General features: G+C 44.3%; 1 protein-coding gene across 3 annotated transcripts in view; it reads right to left on the reverse strand.

Annotated features, from left to right (window-relative positions):
• Window positions 1-4,681: 4,681 nt before the first annotated feature.
• The window catches only part of HAO2 (hydroxyacid oxidase 2), a 29,952-nt gene continuing 21,901 nt past the window's right edge, over window positions 4,682-12,732 (reverse strand). For 2 of the 3 annotated variants that reach the window (XM_040230927.1, XM_040230926.1), the window contains 3 exons: window positions 10,471-10,629; window positions 9,820-9,889; window positions 5,009-6,032 (listed from right to left, as the gene is read on the reverse strand). In XM_040230927.1, coding sequence (XP_040086861.1) covers window positions 5,977-6,032; window positions 9,820-9,889; window positions 10,471-10,629 — 285 coding nt within the window. In that variant the 3' untranslated portion in view covers window positions 5,009-5,976. Of the gene's footprint in view, window positions 6,033-9,819; window positions 9,890-10,470; window positions 10,630-12,732 lie in introns of all 3 variants that reach the window. The other variant, XM_040230925.1, reaches the window with a different exon arrangement.

The raw sequence follows: 12,732 nt of genomic DNA on the forward strand, positions 1-12,732 counted from the left end.
TTGCCCCTTCCCTTTGAATCTTAGATCCATCCCTCTGAGTCCAGAGGGAAAAGCAACTCAAAAAATAACAGACACATGTGTCCAGGACCAAAAAAAGAGTACAGTTATCACCCAAGTAGAAGTGCCCAGGGAGAACTTATATCAGATTCTCTCCTAAAGTAAGCTAACTCCATTATCTGCACACCAAGTTACCTTCATGCCATATGCTATTATGATTTATTTCTCTTTTACCCCAAACCAGTCTAGATGACTCAGTCAAGATACCAGCTGGTGATTTCAGGACTGAAGAGACTTCCTGACCATCATGCCTACTTAGAAGGGGTAATAGGCAGTGTACCCTGTTATAAGTACAGTTATTACAGAGAAACTTAGCCAATTTTACTGCATGTTCATCAGCCAGCAAGATAATCTTAGCATGAAAATAAAAAATCTGATTTATGAGATTGTGGTGAGGAGGCTAGGGGAGTGGATGTTCTCCTACCAGTGATTTCTCTGGTTTCAAACCTTACTGTCAAGGCTGCCTATTTATTCTTTTGGACCACAAAGGACAATGTGGTACTGTGATACTCTCATCTGGTTTCTGACATAAGAGAATCATGAGACCAGAGTCACAGACTTAACACAAATTGGAAGAGACTTCAACAAGTGGTATCTGAGGCATAGTTCTGTGATCTAGAAGTGGAATTCTAGAGAGTGAATTTCTACAAAGTGCACTAAGCCCCAGGGGATGCAATGCTGTGTTGTAATGGGCAACGGGGATATGGGGGCTGAGGAACAGGGCAGAGAAGAGCAAAGTCCATCTAGACATGATGTGGCTGGGCTATCCAGTTCTCTCAGGAGTCTGCCCAAAACCTATCTACTGTCAGAGTCCATGTTCTTGGGGACCCCTGTGTAAAAGATTATTTTTTAGACTTTAATCTGTTTAGTTGGTTGAGCACTCTATGGAGAAAGCCTACATCTATCTAGTAAAGCTGAAATATGAGTGCAATAGAGGCCTCTCCTTTCTCATGTATTGGTCAGGAACTGATGCCTGTGTGCATGCTCAGTTTCCCAGTCATGTTTGATACTTTGCAACCTCAGGTTCCTCTGTCCATGGGATTATCCTGGCAAGAATACTGGAGTGGGTTGCCATTTCCCCCTCCTGGGGATATTCCCAACCCAGGGATCGAACCCTCATCTCCTGCATTGGCAGGTGGATTCTTTACAACTGAGCCTCCTGGGAAGCTCCCCAAGGACTGATACAGTCAATTTTAATTTGTGTCCAGAGTCTCGAAGCTCTTGTCTGAAAACTCTCTCTTTACTACCTCTCCTGGAGGTCAGTGTGCTACACAGAACAGGTCTACTTAATGGGCCATTAGGTCCTGTAGCATCCTAGGTCACAAGCACAGTTGTTTCATGCTTTCTCGTGCCTTTCTGTTCTCTCATGTCTTTGGTCTTGGCTCTGTGAACTAAAGTAAAAAACATTCTGGAAGATTCCCACAGCAGTGTGTGAATTAGTCTACACTGTGACCAGCCCTGCATCATAACCCTTTTAGATCCCGTGAACCTTCCGCATGTTTCTTCTCCAGTCTCTGTGTTGAGCGCCTTCTTCAAACCCATGGCCATTTAAGCCTCCTGCCCCACAGCTGTGCAACTGTGATTGCAGTATCAGCCAGGCAGGTGCCCTTGGACATGGCACTTCCTTGGTATGTCCATAAGCTTTGGGCACAAGCACCTATTCTTGCTGCCAAATTAAGACCCCCTCCTTGGCTTCAAACTGACCATGAGCCTGACAATGAAGGAGCCAATTTTAGCTTTTAATTGAATAAAAAGATAGGGTCTAGCACAAGGGTCACAGTCAATTACCTTTTTCCTTTTAAAACCCGTTAACAATGCCATCTAACTCACTCTCCTGGGCCTCTTTTCAAAGACCACAATTCGATAAAGAGGCTACTGCTCTTTAAGTATTCTAACTGCAGTAACTTTCCTTTCCTTCTTTCTTCTGGTTCATCTGTTCTGCCCTGTCTGATAGATAGGGAGTTTGATTTTTGTTGGGAAATATTTTATGTGGATAGCTCTCTGTCCAGAGTCCAAATTTCCACAGTTATGTCATAAAGATATAGCAGATGTACAAAAAATAGAGCTATTTCAGTCATTGCTGATCTGCCCTTTAAAGATCTTTTATTCAGAGAAGAATCAAAGGAATTGATGATTTGGGAGTCTGCTGCTGTTGCTAAGTCACTTCAGTCATGTCCAACTCTGTGTGACCCCATAGACGGCAGCCCACCACGCTCCCCCATCCCTGGGATTCTCCAGGCAGGAACACTGGAGTGGGTTGCCATTTCCTTCTCCAATGCATGAAAGTGAAAAGTGAAAGGGAAGTCGCTCAGACTGGGTGTTCACATCTCCTATATTCTGGGTTCTGAATATACCCCAGTATAGGCAAACAAGATTCTCTAATGCCACCATAGTTTAATTTCTCTTTACAAATATGTAGGTGGCATATACTCCATACCTTTGGGTAGGCAGATTGTTAGAGTGTTAAGAGTTATTATCAGGGAGGCTACCACAGGACTGCTTTCTCTTTCTGTCTTTCCCATGCTATCTAATGTTCCCTTGATCCTGGTTATATGCAATGAGCTGGGCAACAGAGGACCTTTGTTATGGCAGGAGTTCATGCAGAAAAGTGTTGGCCTAGTACTGATAGGAGACTTTCTGTGTCTGTTGGCTTAGATAGTGATTGATTCAGCTTCTTTCTGTTGCTAACTAACTGTGTTCCCTCTGGGACCACTGTATTTCTCCATATGTGGCAACGCAGTTTGATCCAGCTTTGTCTTTTTGGATTAATTCATTTAACACATATTTACTGAAAGCCTTCCATGGAGCTGGGCCTGGTTCATGCTCTGGGAATGAAGAGGTGACTACAGCTGATTAAGGGTGCTATGCTAGTTCAGATGAGCAATAAACAAAGGATAAGTTAATTGCCAATGTATTAAGTGCTGGGAGGCAAAAACACAGGGTGATGTGATGAGTAAAGGAGAGACTATTCTAGATGGGATGGTCAGGGAACTCTCATCTGATTGGGGTGGTGACATTTAAGTGTAGTTAGTCGCTCAGTCTTATTCGACTCTTTACAACCCCATGGACTGTAGCCTGCCTGACTCCTCTGTCCTTGGGATTCTCCAGGCAAGAATACTGGAGTGGGTTGCCATTCCCTTCTGCAGGGAAATCTTCCCAACTTGAATCTTCCCAACCCAAGGATTGAACTCAGGTCTCCTGCATTGAAGGCAGATTCTTTACTGTCTGAGCTAAGCTGAGATCTAACTATAGGGAAAGAGCCATTCATGGGAAGAGGATGGGGAAGGACATTTTATGTAGAGGGAATAATAAGGATGAAAGTCCAGAGGCAAGAGTTTTACTTATTTAAGAAAGAGAGATGCAGATGTAGAGAACGGACTTGTGGGCACAGAGGGGGAAGGAGAAGGTGGGAAGAACTGAGAGAGCAGCACTGAAATACATACATTACCATGTGTAAAATAGACAGCTAGTGGGAAGCTGCTATATAGCACAGGGAGCTCAGCCTTGTGCTCAGTGATGACCTAGATGGGTGGGATGGGGTGGGAGTGGGTGGGAGGGAGGTTCAAGAGTGAGGGGATATGAGCATATTTATAGCTGATCTACTTTGTCATACAGCAGAAACCAACCATTGTAAAGTGATTATCCTCCAATTAGAAATAAAAATAAAATTTTAAAAAAGGAATAGAAAGGATGTGTTTTGGCTAAGGCATGATGAGGGAAGGGGAGAGTGAAGGCTGAGGGAAGAATCAGGAAAAACCAGATCATGCAATCTCCTGGAGAGCTGATGCTCAGTGTAGAATTGGTACTGAATGGAATAGGAAGCCATAGAAAAGCCTTAAACAGATGAGGTATAGGATTTGCCTATCAGAGATCATGGCATCCAGTCCCATCATTTCATGACAAGTAGATGGGGAAACAATGGAAACAGTGACACACTTTATTTTCTTGGACTCCAAAATCACTGGAGATGGTGACTGCAGCCATGAAATTAAAAGATGCTTGCTCCTTGAAAGAAAAGCTATGACAAACCTAGACAGTGTATTAAAAAGCAGAGACATTACTTTGCCAGCAAAGGTTTGTCTAGTCAAAGCTATGGTTTTTCCAGTAATCCTGTATGGGTGTGAGAGTTGGACCATAAAGAAAGCTGAGCGCTGAAGAATTGATGCTTTCAAACTGTGTTGTTGGAGAAGACTCTTGAGTGTCCCTTGGACTGCAAGGAAATCAAACCAGTCAATCCTAAAGGAAATCAGTCCTGAATAATCATTGGAGGGACTGATGCTGAGGCTGAAGCTCCAATACTTTGGCCACCTGATACGAAGAGCCCACTCATTAGAAAGGACCCCGATGCTGGGAAAGGTTGAAGGCATGAGAAGGGGACAACAGAGAAGGAGATGGTTGGATGGCATCACCAACTCAATGGACATGAGTTTGAGCAAGCTCTGGGAGTTGGTGATGGACAAGAAAGGCTGGCATGCTACAGTCCATGGGGTTGCAAAGAGTAGGACATGACTGAGCAACTGAATTAAGCACTAAACTAGTAGGATTTGCTTGTACTTAAAAATGTCAATGACTGTTGTATAGAAAACAGACTATAACAAGGACCAAGATAGAACATGAGCACCAGTTATAAAATTATCAATATTTATTTAGGATATCGGGAATTTATCCTTAACTTACTTAATGTCTTCAAGTGTCAGACCTTATTCAGCCAAGTGCCCCTGCTCTAGAAGTCTATTCTTGCTGACTGCTGGTCTGGGGAGTCTTTACTCTGATAGGGCATTTTCATTTTCCCATCTCTCCTTTCACCCTTTACAGTCCATACACCTATCTATCCATCCTACAAATGTTTATTGAGATGCTGCTATATGCCAAACCCAGTACCAAGCATATAGTTTCTTGCTCAGAGACATGTAAAGTCTATTTATGGAGAGAGACCAATAAACATAACACATTATAATAAGGATTGTAATAGTATAATGTGCAAAGCACAATAGGAAACCTTTAGCAAGTAGCCAGGTAAGAATAGGTGATATTTGAACAAGATACTAAAAGATAAATAGGAATTTGCCAAATAATAATCATAAAAGCTACTAGCTCTTTATTTTTTAAGAGGAATTTTTCAAGTTTTATTTATGTATTTTAATTTTTGGCCACATCCTGCAGCATATGGTAACTTAATTCCCCCACCATAGCTTGAACCCACACCCCCTACATTAGAAGGTGAAGTCTTAACCACTGGACCACTAGGGAAGTCCAAAAGCTACTCTTTCTTAAACTTAGGGGCTAAGCATTGTGCTCTGAACTTTATGTATGTTATCTCTCTTAATCTTTCTCCCAACCTCATAGGCTAGGTATTATAAACCTCATTTTATACACAAAGACATGGAAGAACAGAGATCGAAAAACATTCTCAAGTCTCAGTAACAGTCCTGGAAATCCTGTCTGTATGACTCCAAAGCTTATGTTTTTAACTATATTATTTCTCTGTTGTCTACAGATAGGAGTATGATTTTTGTTGAGGAATATTTTATAGGTATAGCTCTTCTGTTCTTGGGTACATATTTCCATACTTATTTCGTAGAAACATAGTATATTCAAATAGTTTTAATCACTAGCTATTTCAGCCATTGCTGATCTGCTCTTTTAAGATCTCTGCTGTCAGAGGAGGATTTCGGGCAAGAGAGCAACATATACAAGGCAGTGAGGCAAAGAAGAGCATTGGCATATTTGAGGAAGATGAGGGATTTGGGGTGGAGTGGTTGTGGGTGCAGGAATAAGCTGCTGGCCAGGATGGGACTCAGGCAAGAGATAAGCTGCTGGCCAGGATGGGACTGAGGCAAGAGGGCATCACACACCCTATTGTGATTTTGTCTTCCTCCTATGGGCAAACTCTGCAGTCAGGCCATCGGCTCTCTTTCTTTACAACCTGGAGAACTGGATCAGGTCCTGATTGATCTCAGCAACTGATCGGCAACCTAAAAAAAAAAAAGTAGTTTAAAAGCTCATTTCTCTGAAACCCCAGTCACCACTCCACCATGGGGATAGAAACAAGCCTTGACCCTTGTCCTCACCCTGATAAAATGTTATATATACAGAACATATCACATAATTCTGATTACATTGGGAATTGTTTTGTGAGCCTGTGCTTGCATCCTCTTTTAAAACATCCATGGCGAAATGGCATGGTAAAAAACTTAAAAGCAGTATTTCAGCCTTTTGAAAAGTCAGTTTTTGTGCAGTGAATACACCTGACTACTGAACCACCAGGGAAGCCCCTGGTGTTGATGATAGGTGACAGGAATGACAGGTGAGGGATGCATAAATAATTCATAAAATGAACTAAGTCAGCAGAAGCAGGAATTTGGAGCCAGAGGTGCTCTCATCAGAAGTGACAATGATTTTGACAGCTCGGGGTTTCCACGGGGCAGACAGAATAGTGCAGCTTTGGGGAGGGTAGACTTCCTCAAGGAGCACAGAGATGCCAGAATAGAAACTGCTGATACATTGTAGTAGAAATAAATATTTAAACTATGCAAAAATGTCTCAGTAGTTGCATCAAAGTGTGTGATACCATTTTGAGACACTTTGAAGCATCGGTTCCCATTTAAGCCCTGGTGCTATTTGTGTACTTGTTCTGCTTATCAGTATAAGCTCATCAGATGGAGTCTTGGTCCACATGGTACCAGGGACACTGCCTTGTTCTTGGTAGAGGTTCACTAAAGGTTTAACAATGAATTCATAATTACAATGTATTCCTGCCTAGGTTTTCTCTTCATTACTGCAAATTAGGTAGATATTCACACTAAAACACTGGCTAAATTAAAACAAAGTGGTAATTTTGAGCAATAAAACTCAAGAAGATTCAGCCTCTGTTGAATCTTCTGTTTCAGCCCCTATCCCTTACAAGAGATGAGACCTAAGTGAGGTCTGTGCACACATGATTTATATGTGCACAGTTTTGTTTTCCAAGACAAACTGGGATTGTAACTTCCTATACATACAGTTTTGGCATATGGTCTCACAATTAGGAAAAGATGATTTCTAAGCTTAGTTTCATTTCACAATAGTGCAAATAGGGTACTCTTCTCAGGGCTGTGCTGTCACAAGGTCACAGAGGACAAATGTCACACATTTCCAGGAGGTTTAGGATACAGAAGTCATACTGACTGATCACCTCCTGGGTGCTGGTTTTGTGTCAAGCATCTTACATGCATTGTGCTGGGAAGGGCTAATCTTGGACTGCAAGGAGATCCAACCAGTCCATCCGATCTCGGACTGCAAGGAGATCCAACCAAATCAGTCCTTGGTGTTCATTGGAAGGACTGATGTTGAAGCTGAAACTCCAATACTTTGGCCACCTGATGCGAAGAGCTGACTCATTTGAAAAGACCCTGATTCTGGGAAAGATTGAGGGCAGGAGGAGAAGGGGACGACAGAGGATGAGATGGTTGGATGGCATCACTGACTCAATGGACATGGGTTTGGGTGGACTGTGGGAGTTGGTGATGGACAGGGAGGCCTGGCGTGCTGTGGTTCACGGGGTTGCAAAGAGTCGGACTTGACTGAGCGACTGAACTGAACTGAAAGTGAAACTCTGTGGGGTTTCACATTATGATTTTCTATTTGAGTGAGTTCCACCGAAAACACAGCCCTCCTCACCTGAGACCCCCTTTTCCCCAGGGATCAGCTTGGGGAGTCTTTCCTGCGGGACCGATACCCACAGAGAATGCTGAGGGGTGCCCTTCAGCTTGGGTTTTCTCTGCTTTCCCTTCTTCCCCAAACCCTCCTGCCCATCCCACATTTGGTTATTGATTAGTCATTTTTCTCTGCATGTAAACAACACATTCTCATTGGAGAACAATTAGAAGGAAAGGAATATAAAAAGGCATAAAAGTATTAGGCATAAAAGTATTCATCATCCTATTTTTTCTTTCTTTTTTTCCTGACCCCATTTAAAAAGAGTGCTCTCTACCCTTTGTTTCAGAAAAAGATTTTCCAGCCTCTATTTCCATCCCAATGGTTGTTAAGTACAAACTTTTGGTGGAATAAAAAAGCTTTGTTATTGTGAATTCCCCCACCAGGCTTCTGTTTTAAAAGTTCAGACATAATGTCACAGAGACAGGAGAAAATATTTGGGGGAGCAAGAAAAGTCACCTCAATCTCTTGGAACCTGCAGAAACTCATAGGTCTTTCCATCTCTCTCCCTTCCAAGGGCAAAAGACATCAACACGATATCTATTCACACTTGTGCCCTCCTCGACCTCACGGGAGAGACTTGGTAACCTTGGGTTATTTATTTATTGACTTATCTTCATAGGCATTGGCCCTAAATGGACAGTCCTGGTCCTTGATGCCTTAATCCACTCCCCTAGTTTTTTTCCTATTAATCTACTCAGTTGAAAGGGACTGGCATTAATGCTGGTCTAAGTTTTCTAGCTTAAACTACTTAAGCCCAAAAGGCTGAGTTCACAGCCCCAGTGAATACTATGTAGCTTGGATGCTGAGTACAAGATACTTGTCTAAATAGTTGATGAAAACCAGACTAGGAAAGACCTGGACACCTTGCCTTGTGCCTGGCAGATGGCAGACACTTGGTAGCATCATCTGTGGAAATAAGTCAATGCCACAAAAATGGTCCTGACTCTACTTCAGAGCTCTTGATTCATTATTTTGTTACTTCTGGAGGAAGTTTCTGTTATTACCAAATTTTAGAGTTGAGGCATGAATGGAGGTCTTATTTGGGTTTATCTTGTCTGCCTCTCACATTACAATCTGTTACCATCTACAGCAGACAAAGGCAAGCAGAGACAGAGCTACCGATGACTGGCTTTGGGCAGGCCAATTTTCTAGGAGATAGCTCCAAGCGTTTTAGGACATTTAGCATCCTTGATCCCTGAGTACTGAACACCTCCAACACCAACCCTGCATCACTGTGCCAATGAGAAAAAAAGATAAGCCACCCCCCACCCCCAAACCAAATGATTCTGAAGAAGGAAGTTACCATCATGAGCCAAGAATCACTATTTCACAGGATCCCTGGATTCCAGTGATCACAGGGATTTGCTGAACACATACAAGTTTTTCTGAGTACTGCTTTACAGTTACCTCGTTTTTGCCTGATACCTGCCTGTGTGTAACTTTGAGACATTCAAGTTTGTCTTGCTGCCTGTGGTTACGCAGGATGATGTTTCTCCTTCTCGGTGTTCTGTCATCCTGCTTGCTTCTACCTCCCCAGTGCCTCCATGCTTTCCCTGTGACTTAATTTCTCTACTCTTCACAATCCATGAATCTTACTTAAAGATCACCCCTAGAACTACATCTGACAAGTCTGATGGGATCTGAGCAGGCCAAAGTGAAATGGGACCTTCTCTACCACAATCTGAAACTGCATTTGCTTTTGTATCCCATTCTGAGTTTGTGCTTGACTGGCTCAGATGGTAGAGAATCTGCCAGTAATGCAGGAGACCTCAGTTCAATCCCTGGGTCGGGAAGATCCCTTGGAGAAGGAAATGGCTGCCCACTCCAATGTTCTCGCCTGGGAAATCCCAGGGACAGAGGAACCTGGCGGGTTTACAGTCCAGGGGGTCACGAAGGGTCAGACACGACGAGCGACTAACACCTTCACTCCACTTTTGTCTCGGGCATTTCCTCTGTGCTCTCTCTGGGTTTGGGGGAGGCAAGTGAGAAGGAAGGGCCCGAGCGTCTCTTCTTTAGACAGCCTGCTTTCAGCTCTGAGTTAGGAAAAGCATGGTAAAAGCTTACCTGTCAGCGTCATGGAAGTGTGGAATTCATTTTTTAAAATGTCCAAAACTTCCTTAACACCATGTTCACCCTGCTCACAAGACAGAGAAAAGAAGACACACAAAGCGGCGTGAAGGAACATCGAGACCACAGGCTGAGTTTCAATACTAAGTGCGGGGACTTTCCTGGTGGTCCAGGGGTGAAGACTCCGTGCTGTCAATGCAGGGGGCCTGGGTTTCATCCTTGGTCAGGAAACTAGATCCCATACACCTTGACTAAGAGTTCGTGTGCCTCCACTAAAGAACCCATATGCCGCAACAAAACTGAAGATCCTGCGTGATGCAACTAAGACCTGGCGCAGCAAAGTAAATAAACATTAAAAAATATTTCTAAGTAGCTCAGAGCTGTGGTGGGGAGGATGGGGGCTATCTGTGAAATTTGAACTATGTTGGGAATAAAGGAAAGCAAAGAGGAAAAAGGTGGGGCTGAGAGCTCTTGAAAATTTACAGTATGCTATGGAAGAAGTGTGGAGGGGCAGGTGAGGCGTCACTGTCCTTCAGGATCTGTGGCACCCCCAAAACTGGTTAAACTTGGCGGTGAAACCACAGAAGCACATGGAAACAAATGAGAAGTGGGGTGCCTTCCAGTTGGTTTTCATTTTACCACTCTCACCTTGCAGGCAAGACCCCACAGGATGGGTCTCCCCACAAAAACGCACTTAGCCCCAAGGGCTAGAGCCTTCAGCACATCGTTGCCAGTCCGGATCCCACCATCCAGGTACACTTCAACCTTCCCTTTCACAGCGGCCACCACTTCCGTCAGGGCATCGATCTGAAAGCAAGAGACAAGCGTGGCTCAGAGACTTCCCTTAGGACTCTCAGGGCGTCACAGCACTGCCCCCCGGGTTTGGCTGGCTCCAGGAGGTCTAAGCTGGGGCAATGTCTCGTGGTTCTACGCTTGAGGCTGCAGGTGCAGTCAAAGCAGGGTAGCTACGTTCCCAAGGCCCACGGACTCTTTCCAGACTACTCCCTCCTGCCATTTCCTGCTCCAACAGAGTTCAGGCGTTTACAGCTTGGAAGAAACTCTTGGTATCTCTTAACATCTCCAAGGGGGCATTTTCCATTAGTAGTGTTCGATTTTGTGTGCTGAGTCACTCAGTCGTGTCTGACTCTTTTCTGCCCCGTGAATGTAGCCCTCCAGGCTCCTCTGTCCAGGGGGTTTTCCAGGCAAGAATACTGGAGCAGGTTGCCATGCCCGCCTCCAGGGGATCTTCCCAAGCCAGGGACTGAACCCAGGTTTCTTGTTTCTCCTGCATTGGCAGGGAGATGCTTCAGCACTAGTGCCACCTGTTCTTTCTATTTCATTTTATTTTTTACAAACATTTTATATTGGGGGTATAGCCAATTAGCAATGTGATAGTTTCAAGTAGACAGCAAAAGGATTCAGGCATACATATACATGTATCCACTCACCCCCAAACTCCCCTCCCATCCAGGCTGCACACAACATTTTAATGTTCTTCTTTTTAAAGGACATTTTGACTTTTGATTCTCTTCCACCTTCTCTGCTTCTAAGGCGGCACAATTAGAAATGTTCTCCATTGCTGAGGCCCTAAGTCTTTTTGGCCAAACAAATGTGATCAACTGTGACCCTAGTGTCTGAACCACAGCCTGTTCCATATAACTGGGCTGTAACTTATTCCTGACACAACACATCTGAGCAACTTTTTCCTGACTCCCTTACGAGTTATCTGAGACGTGGGAGAGAAAGACAGTGGCGATATTGTAAAAGCGGGGTTGAAGCCTTAGAAACACAAAACAAAAACACCTGATCACTCTGGCTGCCTCTCTCCACTGGATCTTTTCTCCCACCTTTTCTCTTTCATTCCCAGCTGTGTGGTCAACAGCCCTGTGGACCTAAGTTGCCCCAGACAGAGCTATGTTCCTGGGTACCTCCAAGTCTGTAAGGAGGGGTGAGGGCAGAGTCTGGGGGGAGGGTCCTGCAGGAAACATTTCTGGAACTGCCTCAGGGCTCCTGTTCTGTCTCTTTGAGGAATGACTGAAAAGGAGGAGTAGAATCTGCAGCGGAAGGAGTCGATTGAATTCTGCCTGAATGAGATCCTTTGGTGAGACCGAGCAGAGTATGAAATCAGGGAGGAAAGAGCTTTGTACTTTCCAAGTGGGTGGGGGAGAATTGAACATTTTGTTAACCTACACGTAAAGACTGGAGAGAATGTGCATCTAAATCAGGGTATTTTTACAGTCCCACCATGGTATTATGAGAAACATTTCTACAAAAGGCTCAATAGCTGTGGCACTTGGACTTAGTTGGTCTGTGGCCTGTGGGATCTTCCTGATCCAGGGATCGAACCTGTCTCCTGTATTGGCATGCTGTGAGAAAGAAAGAAATGTACTTGTGCAAACTCTTCTGCCCTGTGCCCTTAGTTGCTCAGTCGTGTCCAACTCTTTGCAACCCCATAAATTGCACCCTGCCAGCCTCCTCTGTCCATGGGGATTCTCCAAGCAAGTATCCTAGGATGGGTAGCCATGCCCTCCTCCAGGGGATTTTCCCAACCCAGGGATTCAACCCAGGTCTCCCACATTGCAGGGGGATTCCTTACTGTCTGGGCTACCAGGAAAGCCCTTCTAGTGAGCCATATTGGATGATGGAACTGACAGTAGTTTAAGGAGCACAATAGGGGGTGAATTTCAGCCTAGGGTTCATGCAGTATGGCTTGAGAGTTAACGTTTGATAAGCCACAATAGGGCATTCATTAGAGCCTTCTGGGGCCAAAGCTAGCTTTCCCCTGGTTCTGGAAGGAAGCACAGGAGTGTTAGATATGGAATATTACAGAGATGGACTATCACTGAGACAGTCATACCCCTCACAGGGAGGGACTGGGTTGAGAAGAGTGAGCAACTTACCCCAGGCACA

Source organism: Oryx dammah, unplaced genomic scaffold, assembly GCF_014754425.2.
Source record: "Oryx dammah isolate SB20612 unplaced genomic scaffold, SCBI_Odam_1.1 HiC_scaffold_28, whole genome shotgun sequence".
NCBI lineage: Eukaryota > Metazoa > Chordata > Mammalia > Artiodactyla > Bovidae > Oryx > Oryx dammah.